Consider the following 26,512-nt stretch of genomic DNA (forward strand, 5'->3'; position numbering starts at 1 on the left):
AGACCCCGCTGGTTAAAAATACCCCCAAAATATACCGAGTTTATCTGAAATCAAATTTAAGTGAGCGTCCTGCATTTCATCCGACAAGCCTACTCCAAAAGGAGGAGAGCGCGCAGGCCTCGCGAAGTTGGCTTGATGGGCTTTGATCCCATTGCTGGTCGAGAAGACCGGGCGAACGCAGCCCCGACAGAGGGGAAGCATCTTGGTAAGATACCTCCCCGGGCCCCTAAGACCGCAGGGAGGCGGGGGCCGGAACGGTGGGCGGGGCCTCACACGCCCCCGCCCATCACGTGCCAAACCCGCGCCTGCCGCGTCGGCAGCCCCGGAGCGCGCCGGACGGCGGCGGTGGCAGCCAGAGGGGAAGGGGCGGCAGTGGCTTGAACAGCGGGGTTTGGGCCATGGCGGCGGCGGCGACGGTGCCAGCGGGGGCCGAGGCCGCGGCGGGGGCGGAGTCGGCCGAGGGGCCCCCGGGGCCGGCAGCAGCGCTGGAGCTGTGGCTCAGTGAGTAGCGGGGCCGCCCCTCGGCACGGGCCCAGAGCCACACGTGAGGCCTGGCTTCCCGCCTCCCCAGGCCTTTCTTCGGACGCGGCGGCGGGCAGGTGGCCGCGGGGAGGGGGCTGCTGGGCCGGGGTGCGGGGATCGGCCCGGGTGCGGCGCAGCGGGCCCGAGTCTACGTGCTCTGCTCCCCGCCACTGCCCACCATCACTGTCGTCGTAGCTCATAAACCTTAAAAACGTAATGGCTAGCGTTTGTTGAGCTTTTCTTTTGTGTCAAGTACTGTGCTAGAAACAGTCCAGCCTTTGTTAAACCTCATTACGACCCCAAGAGGCAGCTTCTATTATTAACCACGTTTTGGAGATGGGGACGTTTACACTGAAGGGGACTGGTCTTATTCGTGCAAGCCAGGCAGCCTCTTGCGGTCTCTTTGGAGCTAGCACAGATCGCTGGCTGGCTGCGGTCGTCAGTGTCAAAACAAGCCCTTTATACCTTTTGCGCGTGTTTACTCTGGCCGGACTTATTTATGTGTATGGTTAGCTTTACGACAGCCCTCGGGGGTTGGGGTTGTTATGTCCTTGTGTTACGGATGAGGCATTGAAATTCAAAGAGGACAGAGACCGTGCAGCTTGTATTGGGCTCTGCTAGGTGCTGGAAATCCTCTGAGATGCATAACACAGGGCCCTTGATCACAAAGACGTTGTTTAATGGGTCCAAGCCCACAGTAAGGGCACCTTGTCATAACTAATGGACATTGGGGGTGGGGGCCCACAGTGGTGGTAGGAGTTGATCTGTTTACCTGGGGATTGTCACAGCAGATCTAGCATTTAAGTGGACAGTGTAGGCAAGAACATCTCTCAAGCACAAGAAACTGCATGTGCAAAAGCTGGGGACAAGAGAGTGTGGAGCATTCTCGGAACCAGTAGTTGGTAGTGCTAGAGTGCAAAGCCTGAAGAACAGAGCCTGGAAAAGAGGCTGCAGGGCTAATTGGGGCTTGTATGCTGCAGAAAGGAGTTTATATCTTATTCTGGGGTGGGGTTGGGGTGGAGTTTTCAGCTGGAGAATCTGATCCGGTACACCTATTAAGAGCATTACCTGCAGTCATGTGGAGCCAAACTGGTTAAGGAGGAGAGTAAATAGAAAAGGTCTTTCGGTAGTGTTGGGGGGCTGAAGAAGGACAAAGGCATTGGGACTGACAGTAGAAATCATTAGTAGGCACAGTCCGCAGCCTTGATGCATTTAAATGGAGGCAGGAGACCAGAAGAAGTCTGGGGTGGATCTCTGGGTTCGGACTCGGGGTAACTGGTTGGTTAGAAATGACTCACCTGTGAGGAGGACTTGTTTAAGAAGGAAGGGATGGTTGAGTTGTGGAGTTTGAGGTGCAAGTGGCACAGCCAAAAAGAGACCTTCTCCAGGCAGGTGGTCAGCTGTAGAGAGGGTAAGAGCTGGAGGTCAGTGTGGGAATCTTCAGTTCATTGACAGAGAGCTTGTCCAGAGCAGAGGTTTGCAGATGGAGCGTGGAGAACCTCACCATTTAGGAAGCAGGTGGGGAAAGCAGCCTGACACGGGCGGAGTGGACACAGGCAGGGGGAGAGCTGGGAGGGCGGGGAGCCACAGATCTCAAAGGAGGGGTGCAAGTTGGTAGGTAGCTTTGCTGCAGAAAGATGGAGGTGGGTCAGGCAGGAGAAGGGGGAACTTTGAATTTGGCAACTAAAAGGTTACTGATGAGGCATCTTTGAGTTAAATGGTGGGGACAAGCGGCTAATTAGGTGGTGGGGAACATGCCTAGACTGGAGTTGCCAAAAAGAGAGTCAGGTGGGCTGGGTGCAAGGATGGCTGTCAGCTGACCCGGTACAGGAGCTAACAGGATACAAGACTGCCAGAGGAGGGGGTTCTTTAGCCCCAGACGTTTTAGGCTACTGTCCCAAAGGTGCTGGATCTTCTAGTTCAGGTAGAGCTAGAACCTACATTTTTATGTAAAATCTCTTGAGTTTTGAAGAGTTGACAACGACTCTGAAACATAAAGTTTGGTGTAGGGAGAGAGAGTAGCCCCTGGTCACTAGCCTTTTTTTTTTTTTTCTTTTTCTTTTCTTTATTTTTTTGATGGCCTTTGTGAAAGGAAGGAGGGAGGGTAGCTAGAGGGAATTCAGGTGTAAAGGAGATCTTACAAGGAGAGGGGCACTTGTAAGCCCCTCTTTAGCCTGTTGTTCCTTTGAGGAACTATCCTTAAATTCCAAGTCCAGTGCTGTAGCTCCTGGCAAGGGGCTTGAAGATGCTGTGGGAGGTCAGAGCCTGAGCAGAAAGGGGTGATTTGGCTTCGCAGAGAAGGGCACCTTGTGTTTTTCTGAATGTTTGGGGAAGGAGATAAAGATGATTACACATGCAAATAAGTTTCAGTATCACTGCCCCCATTCCCTGCTGAGTGTTGGGGGCTGCAGTGGAACCAGGGGATCCAGGAACGAAGTGGGGAAGTTTGGGAAGGGAAACAAAAGGGAGCCCACCTGTATGGTTGAGAACAGGGTTTCTCAACCTTGACATTGATGGCATATTGGGCTCCATAACAGTGTTGTGGGGCCTGTCCTGTGCTTGGTATAAGCTTGGTATAAGATGCTTGGTAGAATCTCTGGCTTCAATCCATTAGATGCCAGTAGCACACACCAAAATGTCCAGATAAAACCAAAAATGTCTCCAGATATTGCCAAATGTACCCTTGGGGAGAGGGGCAGGATCACGTTCCTCCTTCACACTTGAGATCCTCTGAGTTTGGACCTCCCAAGTGTTGATTGGACATCAGAAATGTTTCTTCTAGTCTTTGTGGTTGTGTGATTCTCCACCTCTAGTAGGATCAGAGGAGGCAAACTACGGTTGAAACTAGATTTGCTGGGGATGCCTTGGTGGCTCCGTCGGTTGAGGCTGAGCATCCAGTTTCAGCTGGGGTCATGCTTTCAGGGTTTATGAGTTCGAGCCCTACATTGGGCTCTCTGCTGTCAGTGCAGAGCCCACTTTGGATCCTCTCTCCCTATCTCTTTGTCTCTCCCCTGCTTGTGCACGTGTTCGTTCTCTCTCTCTCTCTCTCTCTCTCTCTCTCTCTCTCAACATTAAAAAAAATAAAAACCTTTAAACTAGATTTGCCGGGATGGGGGGAGTGGGGCACAGTGGACTTGGTGCTAAGCTAAGGAAGGACAAGGAGGTGTGGAGGGGGTGATGGTATGGCAAGGACAGTATAGCTGCGTTCCCTGAGTCTGGGCTGGATGGAGGAAGAAGTCACTTTAGCTGCAGTCTGATGACTGCCAAGTTCAGGTCACTAACAGATCTGGCCTCAGCGGGCAGGGCAGCTGTGTCTCGAAGACGGGGATAGTAGTAACCTGTCCTTGTTAGAGTTGTTAATACATGTGAAACACTTAGAATAGTGCCTGGCATGTAGTGTTAAATATTATTATTATTAGTGTTTTCAGTTGTGAATGGGAGAAAACTCAGTCATATTGGCTTAGCAGAAAAAAAAAAAGAAAAACTTTGGACCTAGAACTGGGGAGGAGTAGTTCTCCAAAAGAACATCAGGAAGCTGTTACTCTAAGCTTATACTTTAAAAATACAAATAGCAGGGTTCCTGGGTGGCTCGGTGGGTTAAGGATCTGACTGTTCATTTCGGTTCAGGTCATGATCTTGAGGTTTGTGAGGTCGAGCCCCCACATCGTGCTCTGTGCTGATAGTGTGGAGCCTGTTCGAGACTCTCTCTCTGCTCCTCCGTCACTCATGCTATCTCTGTCAAAATAAGTAAACATTAAAAAAAAAATACAAATAGCGGGGCACCTGGGTGCCTCAGTTGGTTAAGCATCTTCGGCTCAGGTTATGATCTCACAGCTCATGAGTTCGAGCCACATCGGGCTCCGTGCTGACACCTCACAGCCCAGAGCCTGCTTTGGATGGATTCTGTGTCTCTCTCTCTCTCTGCCCCTCCCCAGCTCATGTTCTGTCTCTCAAAAATAAACAAACATTAAAAAAAATTAAAATACAAATAGCAGCTCTGTGCATTCTGTAACCCTCTACCCTTAAATTTAATTGATTTTGGTTGCTGTTCCACATGACTGCATAGATATGTCTCATTTTGTTACTGAAAACCTCTATGTCCCTTTATATGGGTATACTGTAATTGATTTAACTCACTGCCCTCTTAGTGGGCCTTTTAGCTTCCTGGCCAGTCCCATGCTCTTCCAGCCAGCACTGGGGCCCCTCGGTCTCTAGGATGGTAGCTGCAGATGTGCTGCCAGGGGCTATTTGCCATCTTCTGTGCTTAAAGTGGGGTGCTCGGTAAATCCCTTTCTTCCTTCCACCTGGACCTACCCCCAGGTGATGTATCCTGTCTTCCTTCCAGCCCCCCTTTTGTGCCTCTTTTGGAGTTGGGGTGGTCAAATTGCAATCTATTTATATGCTCCCAGCTTCTGGCAGGCTGAGCTCCTTCTTTATCTTGGAGCATGGCATAGGAGATTCCTGTGGTGGGTCTCGGTACCCAAGACACATCCAGTGTGCTTAGTTGAATGACCGCTGGACTACTGTAGGGGTCAGTGGGTGCTTCCCGAAGGATTGAATTCTAAATGCTCCTTGAGGCGACTGCTTGCTTCCCCACAGCCCCAGGGTTCCCCTTTCTAGCACAGGCTGCTCAGAGCGCCACAGTCATGACTCTAGTGGTTGGTTGGCAGCTGGTGTGAGATGATTTGCCTTCTGATTTGGTCACTCTTAGATGAGCTATTTCACTCAAGGCTGGAGGGCTCAGCTGTTTCCTTAATACCTCTCATCCTGCAGCAGGCTTGAAATGGATAGAAACATTGCTTTTATTAAGCAGATAGATGGTGGTAGTGTTGTTTGTCCTGCCCAAGTGCCAGCTAAATAAATCCACTAGGATGGCCCCCGGGGAGGGCTGTGGCAGTCACGAGAAACAGAGAAGGGGTTCTTTGAGTTCTTCCTTGGCCATGCCCTGCTTGCCCCCAGCCACTCCTTGGGGCAGATGGGTATCCTACAAACCTGGGTCAGTGCCATGGCCTGATCAGACCCAGCTGATGGTCCCCTGGGGGTCGTTTTCTCTGGAGCTGCTCGAGGCCTCTGAGATAGCTTGACAGGCCAGCGTTACGTTTTGGGAAACCCAGTTGTTTCAGAACTGGAATACCCATCTCCTGGAGTCAGAAATATGTCCAGCCAACTGGTCAAACTGTGTATAGCAAAGGGTGAATCATTCATTCATTCAATAGATCTTTGTGCCGATTACTATTCTAGGTGCTAGAGCATGTGAAGGTGAATGAGACTGATCTTCTTGCTTTAGGAAGCTGATGACTTAGTGGTGAGAAAATCGAAGAAACTAGTTCCCAAAGAGGCCTTGTCTCTGTCAAGGAACTGAGTTTACCTTGAGAAATGTTTGGGCCCCGGCTTGGGCCAGACCTGGGACTGAAGTTCCGTTCCTGTTGTTTTCCAGTTTTTGTGGCCAGGTAGGCTTCTTTACCTGTAAAATGGTGAGATGATGGTGGTGTTCTCCCTTCTGAAGATTAGAAGGAAGGGAGGCTTGGAAAACACTCAGCCTGATAAAACGTTGAAAAAAAATTTAAAAAAAAAAACAAAAAAAAACACTCAGCCTGGTGTATGACACGTAGTAACTTCTTAAAAAAAAAAAAAAAAGAAAAAGAAAAAAGCATCTAATACTATTATTGCTATTATTTGGAGGCTGGGATAAACTTTGAGGGAATCCTCATGATACAAATAAAAAAGAAACTCTTACGCTGTATAGATCTAGCTGCTTTGCCTTGGCTAAGGGTTTGGAACATGACTTAATTTCATAGAAGTATTTTCTTCCTTTGGAAAAGCTGGTGCCTGTCTAACTCTTTTCACTTGGTGGTGGGGGTGGGGAGATGCCGGAGGAGGAAAGCTGGATTCTGTAGGTCTCTGCCTTTGGGTCCAGTTGCATGTTGAGGTCTGAATGCCTGGAGGCGTCAACCTTGACTTTGTAGTGAACTAAAACTTCAAGAAGCTTAAATAGGGCAGAATTATTTTAGATGAGTCACACCTCCTTAATCAGAATCTCTGGAGTCACTGCTTTAAATAATTTATTTCATGAGTAATTATTTTGTGCCTTTGAGTAAGACATTGTACTAAGCACTGCAGGGAATATATGGCTTTTGCCTTCTAGAGTATTTTTTTTTTAATGTTTGTTTGTTTATTTTTTATTTATTTATTAAAAAAATTTTTTTTTAACATTTATTCATTTTTGAGACAGAGAGAGACAGAGCATGAATGGGGGAATGTCAGAGAGAGAGGGAGACACAGAATCTGAAACAGGCTCCAGGCTCTGAGCTGTCAGCCCAGAGCCTGACACGGGGCTCGAACTCACCGACTGCGAGATCATGACCTGAGCCGAAGTCGGATGCCCAACTGACTGAGCCACCCAGGCGTCCCTTGTTTGTTTATTTTGAGAGAGAGAGAGCTCAAGTGGGAGAGAGGCAGAGGGAGAGAGAGAGAATCCCAAGCAGGTTCTGTGCTGTGAGCGTGGAGCCCAACGCGGGGCTTGATACCATGACCATGAGATCATGACCTGAGCCAAAATCGAGACTCAGACACTCAACCGACTGAGCTATCCAGGCGCCCAGGAGAAGATTTTCAAGATATAGCATAGGGAAAGAGCTTTGAAGAGGAACAGGTGAGGGAATGTGGGCATTGCCAGCCAGAATGGTGTTAGCGTTTTGAGTCTTACTGTTGAGGTGGACAGACACATGACTTCCACATGACAGAAGTGTGACTGTCGTCAGGAAAGGTTATACTCTGCTTGACCCTGGGATCTTTAGTAATTGGAAGGGAGGAGAATCTCGGGGGCTAGAGCAGTGGGAGGAGGTTTTGGGAGAAGGTGGAAAGTCAGATGGGCCTTGAAGAATGGGGTAGGATTTTGAGGAGAGGAGTAGAGGGTCAGGCGAAAGGAATAATGTCAGAAACAGGACCCTAGAATCAGCCTATTGTAGAGCTTGAAAGATCTTCTCTGTCAGGATCAGGAAGGTCTTTCCCTGGAGAGGTGGGTAGGCCCCAGAGAACTGGACAGGAAGGAGTTGGGGTGGCAGTTAGGAAAGCCTAGGACAGAGGCCTCCCAGCAGCTCCTTTGTGAGAGAGCAGAACCTGGTTTAGTCTGGGGCGGGACACGCGTGATGGACACACTTTCTGGGTGACTAGACAGGAATTCTAGGCAGCAGCAGCAGGAGAAGAAGCTGCTGTCATCCAGCACCAGGAAGGTCAAAGATCGCCCCTCCCCTCAGTGGAGCATGGTCTTAAGTTAGGCTTCTGATAATGCTCCTTCTGGAGGTGTCTCTGTCTGTGCCCCCATGCCTTCGACGCTTAATGTCTTCAGATGTCATCCAAATACTAATGTCCAGTGCAGGGGACCCTAGCATGATTGGATCTGGGGTCCCTGGGAATGTGTAAGTTTATGGAAAGGAACAGCATTTAAAATTTTTTTTTTCAACGTTTATTTATTTTTGGGACAGAGAGAGACAGAGCATGAACGGGGGAGGGGCAGAGAGAGAGGGAGTCACAGAATCGGAAACAGGCTCCAGGCTCTGAGCCATCAGCCCAGAGCCCGATGCGGGGCTCGAACTCACGGACCGCGAGATCGTGACCTGGCTGAAGTCGGACGCTTAACCGACTGCGCCACCCAGGCGCCCCCGGAACAGCATTTTAAAGAGTGAACGTGAGGAGGTCCTTTTATCAGACCACATAAGCCGCTGTTACGTGGAGAAGCTTCTTACATAGGACGCTCAAAAAGCACTTCAGTAAGCTGAGGGTTAGTTTGAAGGGTATTGTTTTTGAGGAGACGGTGGGATGACCAGGTGGAGCCACCTAGAGCCTTGTGGTATGTTCTAAACTTAGTTCACACAGTTCAGAAACTTACAACTAACCTCCCAGATTCTGGTCCCTGCTCACCCTCGTTGCAGGGCCAAAGTGGGGAAGTCCTGACGGGAGGCATGAAGGAGGCACACACAGGCCAACCCCTGCCCCGGAAGTAGAGTCTCTTGTAGGACAAGAGCTTTTGTGTTCATTCAGTCAGCAGATCTTCACTGCAGCCTCATCATGTGCCAGACGCTGTGCCTGATGGTGGCCAACTGCACAGCCAGGGTCCTGTCCCTTCAGCTCTCTGCCTGCGAGTTGCGATCCCCTGCAGGAGTGATATGACAGTCCTTGGCTGCCACTTTATTTGCAGGGGGGTGGGGTGTATGTTTATTTTTATTCTTTATTTTTATTTCCTTGACAGATAAAGCCACAGACCCAAGCATGTCGGAACAGGATTGGTCAGCTATCCAGAATTTCTGTGACCAGGTGAACACTGATCCCAATGGGTAAGATGACTTTCACACACATATACACACACCTCAGATAAGGGGGATACGTCAGACTAAGTGCACGTTTTTGTCTCATGGGTCTGTTTTACTTAAGAGAAAGAAGGTAAGGCTCTCTTTCCTTTTTTTTTCCCCTCCATGATCTGAGAACACTTTTTCCCAAAAGTCATGTTTTTCTGTTTGTTTGTTTTTAAACAGAATAGTCCACTTGTAATTGGCAATTATTTGGAAAGAATTTTAGTGTTAGAAGACACTACTGTTGAGGAGACCTCTAAATGTTACGGGTCGGATGTAGCAAGGTTATGTAGCAATGCAATAGAGATCAGTGTGTTCTCCATAATTTAAATGTCATCTTTCTTAAGAATAAGCAGGAAAAGGGTAAGATTTTGTTGATTTCTGTTCCCAAAGCATCTGGATAGGAACTGAAGAATCAAGTCAGTCATCAGTTGTTTAATCTACGTGTTGCTGAATATTCAGCATTTGGAAATGAGTGAGAAGTTTGATCACACTTTCTGCTCTAGTGTTTATTGAGCATTTGTCATCTGACAGACAGGGTCTATACTGCTCGTGACCTGGTTACACGCAGATCTGGCCCTGGGTGTTCAGCTTGCACTTTTAGAGATGTTAGGGGTGGGTTGGCTATGGGCAGGATGATGTGCTGCTGTGGACGAGAGGAGGACAGCAGGTGCTGTCACTGCAAGAAGGGTGGGTAGGGGGTTGGTCTCCTCAGAGGCACGTGGGTGTGCTGGGTGTGAGTCAGTCCACCTCTGCTCTGGGACCTGTGCTTCTGGAAGAGAGGTGACTCGACTGAGCATACTCAGCCATACTGGTTGGTTTCTTCCTGTCCGCCCGTAGCCCAGGTCTCTCTGTTTTCCTTTATTTTATTTTACTAAAAACGTTTTTTTTTCAATGTTTATTTTTGAGAGAGACAGAGTGTGAGCGGAGGAGGGGCAGAGAGAAAGGGAGACTCAGAATCCAAAGTAGGCTCCAGGCTCTGAGCGGTCAGCACAGAACCTGACATGGGGCTCGAACTCATGAACCCTGAGATCGTGATCTGACCTGAAGTTGGACGCTTAACCGACTGAGCCACCCAGGCGCCTCTCTCTGTTTTCCTTTAGCCCAACCCATGCACCCTGGCTACTGGCCCACAAGATCCAGTCTCCACAAGAGAAAGAAGCTCTTTATGCGTTAACGGTGAGTTTGGCTTGCCCCTTAGCGTAAGCTTGCCTGTCGTGACACTAGAGAGTGCTGGACCCCGGTCGCATTTCAGTGTGGTGGAGGGCATCTAAGAGGGAGTTCTGGGCTCGGGTTGCCCCATCTGAGGTCTGTTTCTAGAGAGCAGCATTGAGCCCGCTGTGTGGGGAGAAGAGAAGGTTTTATTTCCTTTTGTCTTCCGGAGACCAGGGCTGACAAGTTCAAGTGCCACATGTACCAGGGCCTGACAGGTCACATAAATGAGTGAGCCGCGGGGTGAGGACGGAAACACAGGCGTGGGCTGCCATAGCACAGGGCCAGCTGGCTGCTGCCAGGTGTGAGTCTGGGCCCAGAGTTGCTAGAACTTTGTTTTCCAAGAGAAATTAGAAATTCAGATTTTTAGATGAATTCTCTGAATTCATCGATATTTGTGACTAATTTGAAATGTGAAACAGTAGTGTGGACCAAAGAAAATATGTGCAGGCCCATCCTGCCATGCTGGTGTGAGATGAGCTGTGAAGCCAGCAGGCAGCCTTTGGGTGAACAGCCCTTGTGCTTCACATACCAGATTCCTGCCTCTCAGGAGGAGATGATTCTCTAGCCAGTTTCATCTGCCCAAAGGGTCTCCTTAAAAGGTGAGGTGGCCTCTGGGTACATGTCACCGAGCTTCTGCCTGGGCACAGACCTGATGGTTACAGTGAGATCAAACAGGTCGCATTTTTTCCTTAGTCTGAAAATGTCACCCACCCTTCCTCAAACTTCAGTGTCTTTGTAGTCTTTTTTTTTTTTTTTTTTAACATTTATTTATTTTTGAGACAGAGGGAGACAGAGCATGAACAGGGGAGGGTCAGAGAGAGAGGGAGACACAGAATCTGAAACAGGCTCCAGGCTCTGAACAGTCAGCACAGAGCCCGACGCGGGGCTCAAACCCACGGACAGTGAGATCGTGACCTGAGCCGAAGTCGGACGCTTAACCGACTGAGCCACCCAGGCACCCCTTCAGTGTCTTTGTAGTCTTGAGGAAACATTCACCATGGTTCCAGCGAATGCTCGTCAGATTTGAGATGAGTCCTGAAGCCGGTGGTTTTCCCTTCTCATGGGGGTCCTGTGTCTGTGCAGGTGCTGGAGATGTGTGTGAACCACTGTGGGGAGAAGTTCCATAACGAGGTGGCTAAATTCCGCTTCCTCAATGAGCTGATCAAAGTGTTGTCCCCAAAGGTGAGCACCGTGGGCTTGGCCCTGTTCCCTGTACTGTACCTACCCCCATCCTTCCACCTCTTGTCCCCTAGAGGTACCTCTTGTCCAGAGGTAGCCCTGCTTACAGCGGAGCCTGCCAGCCTGTCTCCAGTTTGTGACAGAGCCGAGAGGGGATGTCCTGCACGTGACAGCTTTCCTCTTTGTTGGTTCGTAACCTTCAAGGGAGCTTCCCAGGTATAATCTGAAATCGGCCTCTGCACGCAGGGCAGGGAGAGCAGAGAGAGGCCACTCTAGGTTGGTAGGTGGCAGGGTTAATAAGCAGAGGTTTATACAGAGGTCTTAAGTGGATTCAGTCAGGTGTCCTGTGTGGGTGTTGTCCATACCACATCACTGTCTCGCGACTGTCCGTATTCCGAGGACAGTGGAGGGGCTGAGAGATCTTTGATTGCCCAAGTCCAGCTTGCAGGTCAGCTGGTGGTTACGTCTTTTCCGATGGCCTTCCCCAAGCGTCTCCAAGGTCTAGGATGCTGGTCATGTTCATCAGTAGTGCTCTGTCTTTGTCCGTGTCTTCACGTTCTCCCTTTAAAGATGGCCTTGCGGTGGTGGCTTGGAGGGGTGAGGAACTCAAGCTTGAGGACAGGTTGTTTTTTTTCTTTCTTTCTTTCTTTCTTTCTTTCTTTCTTTCTTTCTTTCTTTCTTTCTAAAAATTATTTATTTATTTTAAGTTTGTTTATTTTGAGAGAGAGAACAAACATGAGTGGGGAGGAGCAGAGAGAGGGAGAGAGAGAATCCCAAGCAGGCTCCATGCCCAACGCGGGGTTCGATCTCACAAACTGTGAGATCATGACCTGAGTTGAAATCAGGAGTCAGATTCTCAACAGTTGAGCCACCCAGGAGCCCTTTGAAGACAGTTTTTTTTTTGTTTGTTTGTTTTTTGTTTTTTATGGCAGTGGCAAGAGATACCAGGTGTGGCTTTAAGTTTTATGTCCCTTCTTGCCTGTCCTTGGCACCTTTGCTCCTGGCCCCTGTCTTAGCAACATTCTCGGGTACCTAACATTGATGGAGCCCTCCTTCGCTGCTTCTCAGCAATTCTCTGATATCAACTGTGTGTCCTACAATTTAATTCATTTCAGTTCTGCCACTACCTACCAGAGTTATTACATACCCTACCTGTGAAGGGCTCAGTCCTACCTAGACTGTGCTGCCTACTTCAGATAGCAGATGGGGTTTCAGGTGTCCCCAGGCTACTTCCTCTGCTCTCTGACCAACTGCAGATTCAGGGGTTCCCATGACGCCTTCTACCAGGTTTCATAATTCACTAAAAACACTCACAAGAGGTAGGAAAGCACTGTACTTGTTATTACCCTTTTGTTATACAGGATGTAGATGGAAGAGCTGCATAGACCAGGGTCTTGGAGGAAATGGGGAGCAGAGCTTCCCCACCACCCTCCTGGTACATCACGTGTTTTAACCAGGAAGCTCGCCAGACCTCGTTTTACCTGGAGTTATGTAGACATTTTGATTAAATCACTGGCCATGATTGAACTCTCATCTCCAGCCCCCTTCCCTCCTGGGGGTTGGGCTGGGGCTGAAATTTCCAACCCTCTCATCACACGGTGGGCTTTTCTACAGTGGTCAGTCTCCCTTGAAACTAAGTGCTCACCATGAATGGTTAACATACACTGAGGTGTGGTTCAAGGGGGCTCATTATGAATAACAAAAGATATTCCTGTACCTCAAATTCCAGGGGTTGTTGAAACTGTGCCAGCAACTAGGGACAAAGACCAAATATATTCTTTTAATATTCCATACTTGCCTCATTCAAAAAATGAGTGTCCCCAGTGGCTCTAATCTAGACCAGTATATGGTGGGTTTAATTTTAGCAGTTCTGGAGGATGACTCCTTGAAACCCAGAAGGCACCCTGGGGCTGAGTGCCAGGGAGTTTGGCCTCTGTTGCCTCACCTCTCAACCAGCCATGGGCAGCTCGCTTCCCTGGACCTCAGCGGCTACCTCTTTAGTCGTAGCGTGTGCTGGCTGGTCTGCTCCGTCCTTTCCAGCTTTCTAATTCTTTCCTTTTTATTTTCAGTACCTAGGGTCCTGGACCACGGAAAAAGTTAAAGGAAGAGTCATTGAAATACTTTTTAGTTGGACAGTCTGGTTTCCAGAGGATATCAAGATCCGAGATGCTTACCAGATGCTGAAGAAACAAGGTTGGACTCCATCGTTTACATTGCATTTCCTCTTCACAGAAGTATTCTTGCTTTTTTTGGGGAAAACTGGACATTTTGTGTAGGGCAGTAGAGACTGAGACAAATAGGTTGTTTTTTTGTTTTAAGATTTTATTTTTACGCAATCTCTGCACCCAACGTGGGGGCTCGAACTCACAACCCCAAGATCAAGAGTCGTGTGCTGTACTGACTGAGACACACGGGCATCCCATAAATAATTTTTGATCCCTGGCAATGGACAGACCTTTCCTTCTCGTGGGCAGGAGTTGAGCTGAGTTTGAGACTATTGTTGCTATAGCTACTCTCACTATACCAGATTTTAAGTTCCTACAGTGTTAGCTTGTGTTTAGTGTGGGAGCTGATTTGCTAGAGTTTTCCTCTGTATCTGCTCCATCCAAGCATTAGGTCTTCCTTTTTGCTCTGCACCTCAGAGAGGGTTTTATTCCAGATACTTTCCTAACAGTCAACTGCTATTACTTGTTACCCAGTGCCCGTTAGCCTGGTGGGGGCAGGCACCATCATTCTCCATTCTGTCTAAGCCTCTGTCTTCAGTGGACATTGTGTCCCTGGGTCCCGGCAGGACCTGTTCGTGATCCTGCCCTTCCCCCAGGGCCACAGGGTTTTCTTTACTGTTCCTCAGCTGTAATAAGTTTTCAGCACTGCTTTAAGAACTCCACGGCTTATTGTCCTTCCCCAGCAGTTGAAGGTTCTGGAAGGAGAGAGAAGAATTTAGGTGGGACATCAGGCCTTTCCCATTGTCTTTCCAGGAGTGCGGGTGAGGGCCCTGGAGAAGAGCCTGTTCCTCTCATGTTACAGGCCTCAGAGGTTGTGTTCTCTTGCTGGCGTATGCCAGCCTGTAAACCATTTAGAAACCATTTAATCTGAATTAGTCACATTGGTGTTGCCTTCCCATTTTTCCTCAGATTCCAGGGTGTTTGTTGCCTTGCAGTCTCCACTCTGGTGGATTCAAGAAAAGTGGTAGATTTGTAGCTTGTCCGGGGTCGTGTTGGTCAGTGTTGGAGGAGCAGTTCATGCCTTTCTGTGTCCTGTGCAGAAGCTGAGAGTCTGTAGGGCTCTGTACAGGAGGGAACCTGGATTCAGGATGGACTATCTTTTCCTGTCAAACGTACTCACTGTTTTTATTTATTTATTTATTTACTTATTTATTTAAAGTTTATTTTGTTTAAAAAAATTTTTAAAGTTTACTTTTGAGAGAGAGAGAGAGAGAGCATGCACACGCGAGAGAGCACGAGTTGGGGAGGGTCAGAGAGGGAGACACAAAATCTAAAGCAGGCTCCTAGCTGTCAGCACAGAGCCCGACATGGGGCTTGAACTCAGGAACCATGAGATCATGACCTGAGCCAAAGTTGGACGCTTAACTGACTGAGCCACCCAGACGCCCAAAAGTTTATTTATTTTGAGATTGAGACAGAGACAGAGAGAGGAATGAACCCAAGTGGGGGATGGGCAGAGAGAGAGAGAATCCCATCCAGGCTCTGTGCTGTCAGCACAGAGCTGGATGTAGGGCTCGATCTCATGAATTGTGAATTCATGACATGAACTAAAATCCAGAGTTGGATGCTTAACCAACTGAGCCACCCAGGTGCCCCTGTAGTCGCTGTTTTTAGAAGTGTCATGGATTCTACAGTAATTTCTGGGTCCTGGGAGGTTTATGTACTTGCATACAATGATCAGTATTTTTTATAGCATGAGGCCCATGGCCTACTAGCCCTAGGGTCTGGCTCTGTTCTCACTTAGTTGGCTCTGATGCCCCTGTCTTTGTGCTCCTTCCTTGGAGTCTCCTGAGGGAGGATGCAGAGCCCTGGTCATACCCTGGGTGTATTCCTTTAAGGTCATTGACAGTGTTTTCCCAGTGGGACATCAGGAACTGGGGGTTTCTAGACTTTATGTGAAGTCAGTGGGTACCCATACCCATATCGTAACTTTATGAATTGCATGTTTTAGGGATTGTAAAGCAAGACCCTAAACTACCAGTGGATAAAATTTTGCCTCCACCTTCTCCCTGGCCCAAGAGCTCTATCTTTGATGCTGATGAAGAAAAGTCCAAGGTAAGGAGCCCCTCCCTGACCTTGGTGACTGACCTGAATCTGATCGGACCCCTTCCTGTAGAGACTCTCCTGAAATATCCCCTGGAATGTGCTCTGATCCCTGAACCAGAGTGTGGGGGAATGTGGGGAGGTGCATTAGTGAGTTCTCTCTGGAGTGGGCTCTTAGAATAAGGTGACATAAGGTCTGGATGTTTTCTTCATGGATGGGCCACATAGTAAAGCCACGTTCTTTGTGCCCTCCACCTTATCTGTGCAAGCATTCCCGAGGGAGACAAGGTACAAAAGGATGACCCAAGTGGGCAGTGTGGATGATCAGTCGTATCCAGCGTATGTGTGGTATTAGGGGAAGATGGTGGAAAGAATTGGTTACATGTTGGCTCAGCTCTTTTTCTTTAGTGCCAGTAAGCCTGGTGCCACCCGTTTTCCTTCTGCCACTGCCTCCCATAATTTGTTGCTCCTCAGACATCAGTAAGGCGTGGGACAAAGACCTACGAATAGCGTCAGGGTGCCTCTGAATGGGGAGAGGGCCCTGGAGCAGTGGTGGTGCTTTTGGTGATTACTGTTCTCAGTCACACACAAGGTCTGGGAAATGTAGTACCAGGAAAGCTTCAGGCCGTGTGTGAGTCTGTAGTACGCGCTGCCTTCTCACTGCACCCCTCAGCTGTGCCCTTCCCTTGGACTTAGATGTTCAGTGGCCATGAGGTCAGAACAAGCAGGGCCAGGTTCTGGGCTGCCTTTCTCTTTGGCCTTTCTCCTACTGATGCCTTACAGTTGCAGAGGGGGGAAGACGAAGGATGGCACAGACTTTGGAGAAAGATAGAATCCTGTGTCACCTCGGGCAAGCTGCTTATGCACTCTGGGCATCAGTACAGCCATCTTTAGTGCCATCAGGGACGACCGAGTGACTCCCACGTCCAAGGCGTTTTGCTGGGCATGGGGAGTAAAGTGAACAAGATCACCGAGGTCTGTCACATCACAGAGTACGTGGCCCAGGACAGCCTCAGTGCTAGTGATATTTTGGGCCAGATCGTTTTCTTACTGGGGGCTGTTCCTGTTCACTGTAGGAAGTTTATAGTATCCTGGCCTCTACTCACTGGATGCATCTCCAGATTTTGCCAGATGTCTCCTGGGGGATATAATCCTCCACCCTCCTGCCCCATTGAAAACCTGTGGTCTGTGGGAATAGTCCTAATCCCTACATGGTGTCATTGTGAGCATTTGGTAAGATGATGCTTGTAAAGTAAGGAGGTGTTGTTCCTGTTCTCTTGTTGCTGCCTCTACTAGTCTGGGCCATTTGCCACAGAGGGAAGTGGTTTCACCTGTTCTTTTTGTTCATTCTTCAGCTTCTGACGAGGCTTCTGAAGAGCAATCACCCTGAGGATCTTCAGGCTGCAAACAGGCTGATCAAGAATTTGGTCAAGGAGGTGGGCGTCTTTCCACTGGGTTCTGCAGAAACAGCATTTGACACACGTGTATGTGCGTGAGGGCATAGGTGCCCAATTGGACTGGAAAAAGGATGGGCTCTGGGCCCAAAACTGGGGCACAGCCACGGGCTCCCTGAAGGGCAAGATGGTGACTGGAAGCAGAAACCATGCAGGGTACTTCCCAAGTACGTTTGTCCAGGGGCCCAAAGCATTTCGTAGACCCTGGTTTCTGTCCCAGTGACAGAAAGTCTATTTGGGAATCTGTTTTTCGGAGGGATTGAGGCTGGTGGTACAAAGCTGCAGATTGCCCTGTCCCTGGACTGCATTGCCTTTCACAGGAATTCTCGGCCCACTGAGTTTTCTTCGCCCACTGAGGGAACACTCCCGCCTACTCACTGTGTTAGTGACTTGGCTGAGCTCGCCAGCACAGTGCCTCTTTTCCCGTCCCTCATTCAGGCTTTATCCAAGGTTTCTGCTCCTTCACTTCCATCCTCTCTCTCCCGAAAGGAACAAGAGAAATCAGAGAAGGTGTCCAAGAGAGTCAGTGCTGTGGAGGAGGTACGGAGTCATGTGAAGGTGCTGCAGGAAATGCTAAGCGTGTACCGCAGGCCGGGGCAGGCCCCACCAGACCAGGAGGCCTTGCAGGTAAAAAGTAAATTCAAGTATAACGGAGTGTAATTGACATACTAGAAATTTGGCATGTTTTGACACGTGAATGTCCATGAAGGCATCATCATAATCAGGATAGTAAACATGTCCCTAAACCCCATCACCCCCCCGCCTCCGCCCCGAATTTCCTCATGCCCCTTGGTGATCCCTCTCTTCCTTGCTTCCCTGTCTTCCTATCCTTAATTTATATTTTCTAGAGTTTTGTATGAATGGAATGATAAAATTTTTCTTTCTTTTTTTCTTTCTCTTTCTTTCCCTCCCGGCTTCTCCCTCTTGGCGTAATTGAGATCCATTCATGGCATGTGTATTGATCGCTTGCTTTTTATTGCTGAGTGGTATTACGTTGTATGCATGTATGTCTCTCCATCTGTTGATGGCTATTTGGGTGTTTCCAGCTTTGGGTGATTATGAATTAAGCTGCTATAAACAGTTGTTTATAGTTGTGTACAGGATTCTGCATAAACATACATTTTCCTTGGGTACATGCCTAGGTGTGGGATTGCTGGGTCATATGCTAAGTGTATAGTTAACTTTGGAAAATAGTTGGCCAGTTTCTTGAAAAGTGGTTGTACCATTTTATGTTCCTAACAGCGTTGCTTAGAGTTCCAGTTCCATCACGTCCTACACATCTTGAGGGTTTTTTTTTTTTTAATAACACCTTTATTGCGAGTTTATATATCTTAAAAGCAGCCATCAACACTAACTAGAAGATTTTAATCAGCCCTAAAAGAAATCCAGTACCCATAGCAGTCACTCTCCACCCCCACGCCTAGCCTCCCCAGCTCCTGACATCCACTAATCTGCTCTGGGTCTGTAGATTTGCCTATTGGGACATTTTGTGTAAATTGAATCCTATAGAATGTGGTCTTCTGAGCCTGGCTGCTTTCACTTAATGTTTTGGAGGTTTATCCATCTTGTAGGATGTATCAAAACTTCATTCCTTTTTATGGCTGAATAACATTCCATTGTATGGCTAGCTCGCATTTTGTCCATTCATCAGTTGAGCATTTGGGTTTCCACTTGGGCTGTGACAAATGCTGTGAACATTCGTATAGAAGTGTTTTTTGTAAAATGTAAACTTAATTTTCTTGAGCGTATATATGTCTAGGACTGGAACTGCTGGATCATATGGTGGTTCCGTTTAACTTTCTGAGCAACGGCCAAACTGTTTGTTAAATCATTGGACCGTTTTATAATCCTACCAGCAACGTGTGAGAGTTCAAGTTTTCCACATGCTGCCAACACTTGTTATTGTCTTTTTCATAATAGTTATCCTGGTGGGTGTAAAGTAGCACCTCACTGTGGCTTGGAAATGTATTTCCCTGATAGTTTAAGTTGAGCTTCCTTTCTTGTGTCTGTTGGCCACCTGTGTATCATCTTGTCTATAGAAATGTCTGTTCATATCCTTTGCCCAGTTTTTTTAACTTTTTTTTTTCTTTTTTGAGAGAGAGACAGAGTGCGAGCAGGGGAGGGGCAGAGAGAGAGAGAGAGGGAGACACAGAATCCAAAGCAGGTTCTAGGCTCCGAGGTGTTAGCACAGTGCCTGACATGGGACTCGAACTCATGTACCGTGAGATCATGACCTGAGCCGAAGCCAGACTGTTAACTGACTGAGCCCCCCGGCGTCCCTGCCCAGTTTTTCATGGGGTTGTTTCCTTATTTTTGAGTTATAAGTGTTCTTTATATATCCTGGGTACCATTCCTTGGTCACACAGTTTTCTCCCATTAGGTGGGTTGTCTTTTCACTGTCTTGACAGTGTCTTTTGAAGCAAAAGTGTTTTTTGTTTGTTTGTTTGTTTTTTTAATTTATTTTTGAGACAGAGACAGAGCATGAATGGGGGAGGGTCAGAGAGAGAGGGAGACAGAATCCGAAACAGGCTCCAGGCTCTGGGCTGTCAGCACAGAGCCTGACATGGGGCTTGAACTCACGGACTGCGAGATCATGACGTGAGCCAAAGTCAGACGCTTAATCGACTGAGCCACCCAGGCGCCCCAAGAAGCAAAAGTTTTTAATTTTGAAGTTCAATTTATCTCTTTTCTTGTGTTGCTGATGCTTTTGGTGTTCTAGCTGAGCCACTGCAGCCTGGTGCAGACAGATGGCAGTGGCACTGAAATGCTGTCCCAACCTGCCACTCTTAGTCTGTCCTTGGAGCTCTGCTTTCTCCAGCCTTCTGCTAGCTACATTTGTCTTCTCTCTCTGCGTTCCAGCTTTTTATGCCTCTCTGCCCAGGAGCAGCAGCCTTCATGTGGTACCTTAGTTTCCCTGTCCTTCCATTTCACAGGGGTCGCAGAAACAACTAGTATCCTTCCTAATTCCAGATTCCCGAGAGAAACCTCTTTGTCCGGCACGGCTCCTGTATCTATCCCAGGTCAATCAACCTACCTACATCCAGGATTGGATGGAATTACAGAGAGGGTCATGCTGGCCTTTTGTGGCCAGAGGGGACAGTTCTCAGAAGGATTAGTGGGCTTGGGCCAGGCAGACACTCCAAAGCCAGTCCCCTGTGGTGAGATGGCTCCAAAGTCCCTCTGGAAGGTTGGCCTGCTGGGCTTCTAAATAGTACAACTCCCCCCCTCTCCCTCCCCCAGGGTGATAACCAGCTAGGAGACAGTAGAGACTTGGCAGGAGACAAAACTTATAATGGGTAAAGCCCATTTGGAAAAAGTGGCACGGAAGTGTTGGCAAGTGGCTTCCTGATGCTGAACCTTAATCAGGCAGGTCTGCCTACCACCTGAGATGATGCTGGCACACCACTCTTCTCCTCGCAAGGGGCTTCCTTCTCTAAAACATAAAGCTGGTAGGAGCAGAGCCCAGTGTTGGCTTCCATCTGGGCAGCTGGGTCTCAGGAGCAAAGCAGGAGGAAGGGGCTCTGTCCTGCTTGTCTCCTAGACTCCCCTATCAGATATGTCCTTTCACAGCTTGGGGAAGGGAGCACTACTGTGAGGGAGGACTCGTGTGTTCACTGAGCTCCCTTGCAAGGAGGGAAGCCTCACACGTGCAGAGGCTGCGTGTCCTCCTCAACACGTGGCGTGTGGGGGGGGTGCAGTTGTCCAGAGCACTCTCCCTGGGAGGAGGAGAATGAGCTTGCCCAGACGGTCCTGGTGGGGAATGAGGTTTAGCTCTGGGAGAGCCTGCAGTGGGTGTCCGGGGACATTGTTGGAGAGGGAAGTTGGATGGGGAGTTTGGATATTAGTTTTAAAGCAGGGTAGTCACGGAGGGCTTCCATATGGAGTCACCCCATTGTTAAAGCTCTTCTGGGAGCTTGGAGAAGAGATAATGCCATACACACTCAGAACGTGGATTCTTTTCTGAGGTCTTTCCCCTTTTTAGTGAGTTTACAAATTCGTGTAACCGTAACCCAAACTTTTTCTGACACTATAGTGGCCACGTCACTTCAAACCTGCAGTCGTGCATTTGGGACAGCCTAAGAATTCTGCAGCCCCAGACTCTGCTGTTTGTTTACTGGGGGCACCTAGGGCCTTGCTGTGGGCCCTTGTTGTGTGTGGTGAAACCAAGCTCTGTTCACTCAGGTCGTGTACGAACGGTGTGAAAAGCTGCGGCCCACCCTGTTCCGGCTGGCGAGTGACACCACAGATGACGATGACGCACTCGGTAATGCGGTTCTGTTTCTCTAGGCACAGATGGTACACCAGAGGCAGAACAGACGTGCTCCTTACTGCGGGGCTGCGGTGGTGCCAGAAACAAGACAGGATGGACTTTAGGTTTTATGGAAGTTGGGCTTTGGAAGGGCATGTCCTGTGTTGGCTTCGAAGCGATTCCCAGGAAAGCCTAGGCTTGAGCAAGCACCCGTCAGCAGGTTTGAAAGAAGAGGTGGAAACGTGCCCTGTAGGTGGGGCAAGAGGGTGATGTTAGAAGGAAGGCTCAGGTCCACAGAAGTCTGGGAAACAGCAGCATCTTGAAGGTTTCACCGACCTGAGTTGGTGGGCTGGGTAGCCAACCTAAATGAGGCAGGCTGGCGAGGAGCAGAAGGGAATGGTAGAGACGGTGGAGAATTTCAGTACCTGTGCAAAGGTATTAAAACATCTTACCCTTTTTATTATGGAAAATTGCAGAACATGAAAGGGAAATAGTAGGATAAGTCCTATGTGCTTTTCACCTATTGTTAACAATTAACAGCTCATGGCCCATCTTGTTTCATCTTGTTCATGTGTACTGCTCTCCCTTGCCCCAAACCTATTCTCATTGAAGCAAATTCCAAACATTTTAAGGTGATCAACTATTCAGTGTTCGGATTTCCCTGGGCATTTCTCTCTCTAGCATCTCTTGCTAACTTCCCCTGCATTTCTTGTTCAAATTTTTGTTTGTGTGTTTAGTTTCGGGGAGGGGCAGAGAGAGAGGGAGACAGAGAATCTGCAGCAGGCTCCCCACTGTCAGTGCAAAACCTGACACGGGGCTTGAACTCACTCACAAATGGTGAGATCATGACCTGAGCTGAAGTTGGACACCCAACCGACTGAGCCACTCAGGTGCCTCTTGTTTCTTCTAAATCAGACTTAGAAGGGCACCTGGGTGGTTCAGTGGGTTTGGGCGACCGACTTTACTCAGGTCATGATCTCACGGATAGTGAGTTGGAGCCCCACATCGGGCTCCGTGCTGACAGTTTGGAGCCTGCTTCGGATCTGTGTCTCCCTCTCTCTGCCTCTTCCCACTCGCGTTCTGTCTCTCTCCTTCAAAAGTAAATAAACGTTAAAAAAACATAAAAAGACAAATAAATAAATCAGACTCAGAAAAACCATACTTTGTAGTTGGTGATATTTCTAGAGTCTTTTTTTTTTTTAGAAATTACACTTTAAAAATTTCTTTTAATTAAAAAAAATTTTTTTTAACGTTTATTTTATTTTTGAGAGAGAGAAGGAGACAGAGTGTGAATGGCTGAGGGGCACACACACACAGGATCCAAAGCAGGCTCCAGGCTCCAAGCTGTCAGCACAGAGCCCGACACAGGGCTTAAACCCATGAACCATGAGATCATGACCTAAGCTGAAGTTGGATGCTTAACCAATTGAGCCACCCAGGCACCCCCCGCTTTGGTCTTTTTTTTTTTTTTTTTTCTCTTTTACATTCATTTTTGAGAGAGCGAGAGAGAGCACAAGTGGGGGAGGGGCAGAGAGAGAAGGAGACACAGAGTCTGAAGCAGGCTCCAGGCTCTGAGCTATCAAGCACAGAACCGATCGCGGGGGGCTGAACTCATAAACCGCGAGATAATGACCTGAGCCAAAGTCGGACACTTAACCGACTGAGCCACACAGGTGCCCCATTTTGGTCTTTTTTTTTTTTTTTCTTTTTATTCTTTGTCTCTTTCTTGTTTTTTATGTTTAAAAACAATTTTTTTTTAGTGTTTATTTTGAAGGAGAGAGAGCCTGAGCAGGGAAGGGGTGGAGAGAGAGAGGGAGACACAGAATCCGAGTCAGGTTCCAGGTTCTGAGCTGTTAGCACAGAGCCTGATGCAGGGCTCCCAGCTCATGAGCTGTGAGATGATGACCTGAGCTGAAGTTGGATGCTTCACCGACTGAGCCACCCAGGCACCCCTCGTCCAGTCTTTGTTTAAATTTTTTTATTTTTTTAATAGATAGCTCCTCCATTCTTTGTCTCTTTCTTGTTTCTTATATGAAGAACATGTTCTTTGACCTATAGAATTTTTCTGGGCCTTGGTTTTCTGATGGCATTCTCCATGACATTTAATATGTTTTTCTGTATCTGATACTTCTTATGAATTCCTGATACATCTTTTTTTAAATTTTTTTTTTTTAATTATTTATTTTGAGAGAGAGAGTGAGTGAGCAAGAGGGGCAGAGAGGGAGGGAGAGAGAGAATCACAAGCAGGCTCCATACGGTCAGCACAGAGCCCGATGTGGGACTCGAACTCACGAACTGTGAGATCATGATCTGAGCTGAAACCAAGAGTCAGACGCTTAACCGACTGAGCCACCCAAGCACCCCAAATTCCTAATATTCATGATAAATTGGATGGGGGCTTGAGTAGATGCAGGTTCACTTGGAGGAGCTGGGGAGCAAGAACACTTCATGGGTGGTTTTCAAGAGGCCTGTGGTTTTGGTTGTCTCTTTGTGATTATTGTCTAAACCCATCATTTTCTCTGATTGGAGTGAGCTGAAAGACAATCAAATTTAAAATTTTAAACAACTTGCACATGCAAAATAAAACATTTTGCCACGTGAATTTAACCCCTTGTCAGTTTGCAGCCCCTGTCCACAGTTAAGAAAAATGGCAGGAGGGGCGCCTGGGTGGCGCAGTCGGTTAAGCGTCCGACTTCAGCCAGGTCACGATCTCGCGGTCCGTGAGTTCGAGCCCCGCGTCAGGCTCTGGGCTGATGGCTCGGAGCCTGGAGCCTGTTTCCCATTCTGTGTCTCCCTCTCTCTCTGCCCCTCCCCCGTTCATGCTCTGTCTCTCTCTGTCTCAAAAATAAATAAACGTTAAAAAAAAAAAAAAAAAAAAAAAGAAAAATGGCAGGAAATAGTTGGTCACTCCTGAGAATCAGCAGTCTAGCTCTGTGGCCCAAAGTGTTACATGTAGCCCCAACCCTGCTGCCAGTTCTTTCACTGTCTCTCAGGAGACACTGTTTAGTAGACTGAAATGCTTATGAGTTTTTGAAATCCAGTGTGTATTTTATACTTACGACATTTCAATTTGTATGCCAAGTGTTCATCAGTAATACTTGATCTCTATTTAGACTCTATGAAATTTACAGGTGCAAATGTAGATTCATGTACCAATTTGTTCCCTATACACTTAAAAGCTTTCCAATAACTGAATAAAGTACCAATAAAACTCTTTTAATATTCATATCCACACTGACAAAACCATTTCAGTTTTTAATTTTAATTAAAATTAAAGTTTTAGAAAAAATAAAGTTTTAGGGTACCTGGGTGACTCCGTTGGTTAAGCATCCGACTTTTTTTTTTTTTCTTTTTAGTGATTATTTTTGAGAAACCACATGTGTGAGTGGGGAAGGGGCAGAGGGAGGGAGACAGAGGCCCTAAAGCAGGCTCCGTGCTGATGGCAAAGAGCCTGATGTGGGGCTTAAACTCATGAACTGTGAGATCATGACCTGGACCAAAGTTGGACACTCAACTGGTTGAGCTACCCAGGTGCCCTGAGCATCTGACTCTTGGTTTGGGCTGAGGTCATGATCTCATGGTTTTTGAGATCAAGCCCCATGTTGGGTTCTGTGCTGACAGTGCAGAGCCTGCTTGGGATTCTCTCCCCCTCTCTGCCACTCCCTTGCACATGCGTGCACACATGCTTGCTATCTTAAAATAAATAAATAAACTTAAAAAAATAAAGTTGAAGTTTTATTTCATACACAGTGCTCATCACCAAAAAAAAAAAAAGAAAAAGAAAAAAAATTAAAGTTGCAATTCCTTAGTTGAAAGAATCATGTTTCAGTCATGTTGGCAGTTATGTTGTATGGTATTGGGAAAGGAGGTGAAGAAATTTCGTTCCTCCTGCATCTTGAGAACTAGAAGTGTTGGGGTTCAGGGATTGAGCACCTAGGTCTGCTAGGGGCCTTAGCACAGGGTCTGGGGGCAGGGGTATGGCTGTACTGAACCTGGTGAAGCCATGGGTGGCTGCTTTGTGGAATGACTTAAAAAAGACTGAGACTGTTGGTAACTAAACCAGGGGGACTATCCTCTTTCCTCCTCCAGCTGAGATTCTCCAGGCAAATGACCTCCTCACCCAGGGAGTTCTGCTGTACAAACAGGTGATGGAGGGCCGTGTCATCTTTGGGAACACAGTGACCAGCTCGGTGGGAGACCTACCTGTCTCCAGAGGTATGCTTTCTGCCTTGACATCCTGCAGATCCTGGAGAAGAACTGGATCCTCAGAATATTCTGGGTTATGGTATAGAAATGAGAGGCCTTGCCCTTTTTTCCCTTTCCTTTGAGAGTTGGATTTACATCGCCAGCCCCTGCCACCTGTGCCGTCACAAAGTGACTGGCAGGCTGGACCCTCACTTTGGCTATCCACAGAAGCAGATGGCTACATTGCACCCAGGTCATAAATGCTTATTTATAAGAGCTAGAGACCAAAATAATGATCTTCTTCAGTGGTCCCTAGCAGGCTAGGCTAGCTGCGTCAGAATCATCCGGAATACTGGCTGAAATGCAGATTCTTAGGTCCCCAGCTGGGACCTGCTGAATCAAGCCTGCTTAGAGCTTGGCTGGGAGTGGGGATGGGGGTGTTTTTATCAAGCGCTCCAGTGATGCTGATTATCTGTGTTCAGAAGGGCTGTTGCTGGCCAGGGTGAATGGACCATCAGTGGAGGACACAGACTGCTGTGGGTAGGAAGGCGGTCCTCTGGCTGCTTCCTATTCTACAGGCCAGCTCAGGCTGTACATGAAGCCATTAAGCGGAAGTGCATTGAGTGGGGTGACGTGATGTCTTTTGATTGGGAGGAGGCCCGTGGGAAGCTGACAGGCATTAAGTGGACTCTTTGCTCTCGTTCTGATATATTTTCCTAACTGTTTCGTAGTCTTTCAGAATCCAGCAGGCTGCATGAAGAACTGCCCTCTGATCGACTTGGAGGTGGACAGCGGATCTGAGCAGGCTGGGACTGTGGCACCATCTTTGCTTCACCAGGACCTGGCAGCCTTAGGTGAGGGAGGGTGTTTAGGGGGAGCAGGCACAGAGACTGGTCCTGACTCCCAGGGAGAGCGAGTCAGCTGGTCCTCCTTGGGGAAAATATGCCTGTTTTCAGAGGGAATTGGGTATACAGTGCCCCCCCCCCCCCCTTTTATCCACGGCTCCAGTTCCCGCGGTCTGGAAGCAGATGATCCTACTCCTGATACATGGTCAGGAGGTCAGTAGTAGCCTAGCGCTACATCACAGGCCTA

At 48.1% G+C, this 26,512-nt stretch overlaps 1 protein-coding gene across 1 annotated transcript in view; it reads left to right on the forward strand.

Moving 5' to 3' along the window:
* Positions 1 to 317: 317 nt before the first annotated feature.
* The window catches only part of GGA2 (golgi associated, gamma adaptin ear containing, ARF binding protein 2), a 34,580-nt gene continuing 8,385 nt past the window's right edge, over positions 318 to 26,512 (forward strand). Inside the window, exons 1-11 of the mRNA XM_043560293.1 lie at positions 318 to 501; positions 8,771 to 8,855; positions 9,974 to 10,049; positions 11,169 to 11,267; positions 13,334 to 13,457; positions 15,441 to 15,544; positions 16,888 to 16,968; positions 17,476 to 17,613; positions 21,169 to 21,250; positions 25,325 to 25,450; positions 26,152 to 26,274. Of these exons, the coding sequence (XP_043416228.1) occupies positions 399 to 501; positions 8,771 to 8,855; positions 9,974 to 10,049; positions 11,169 to 11,267; positions 13,334 to 13,457; positions 15,441 to 15,544; positions 16,888 to 16,968; positions 17,476 to 17,613; positions 21,169 to 21,250; positions 25,325 to 25,450; positions 26,152 to 26,274 (1,141 nt within the window). The 5' untranslated portion in view covers positions 318 to 398. The remainder of the gene's footprint in view (positions 502 to 8,770; positions 8,856 to 9,973; positions 10,050 to 11,168; positions 11,268 to 13,333; positions 13,458 to 15,440; positions 15,545 to 16,887; positions 16,969 to 17,475; positions 17,614 to 21,168; positions 21,251 to 25,324; positions 25,451 to 26,151; positions 26,275 to 26,512) is intronic.

The sequence above is a fragment of the Prionailurus bengalensis genome, chromosome E3 (genome assembly GCF_016509475.1).
Source record: "Prionailurus bengalensis isolate Pbe53 chromosome E3, Fcat_Pben_1.1_paternal_pri, whole genome shotgun sequence".
NCBI lineage: Eukaryota > Metazoa > Chordata > Mammalia > Carnivora > Felidae > Prionailurus > Prionailurus bengalensis.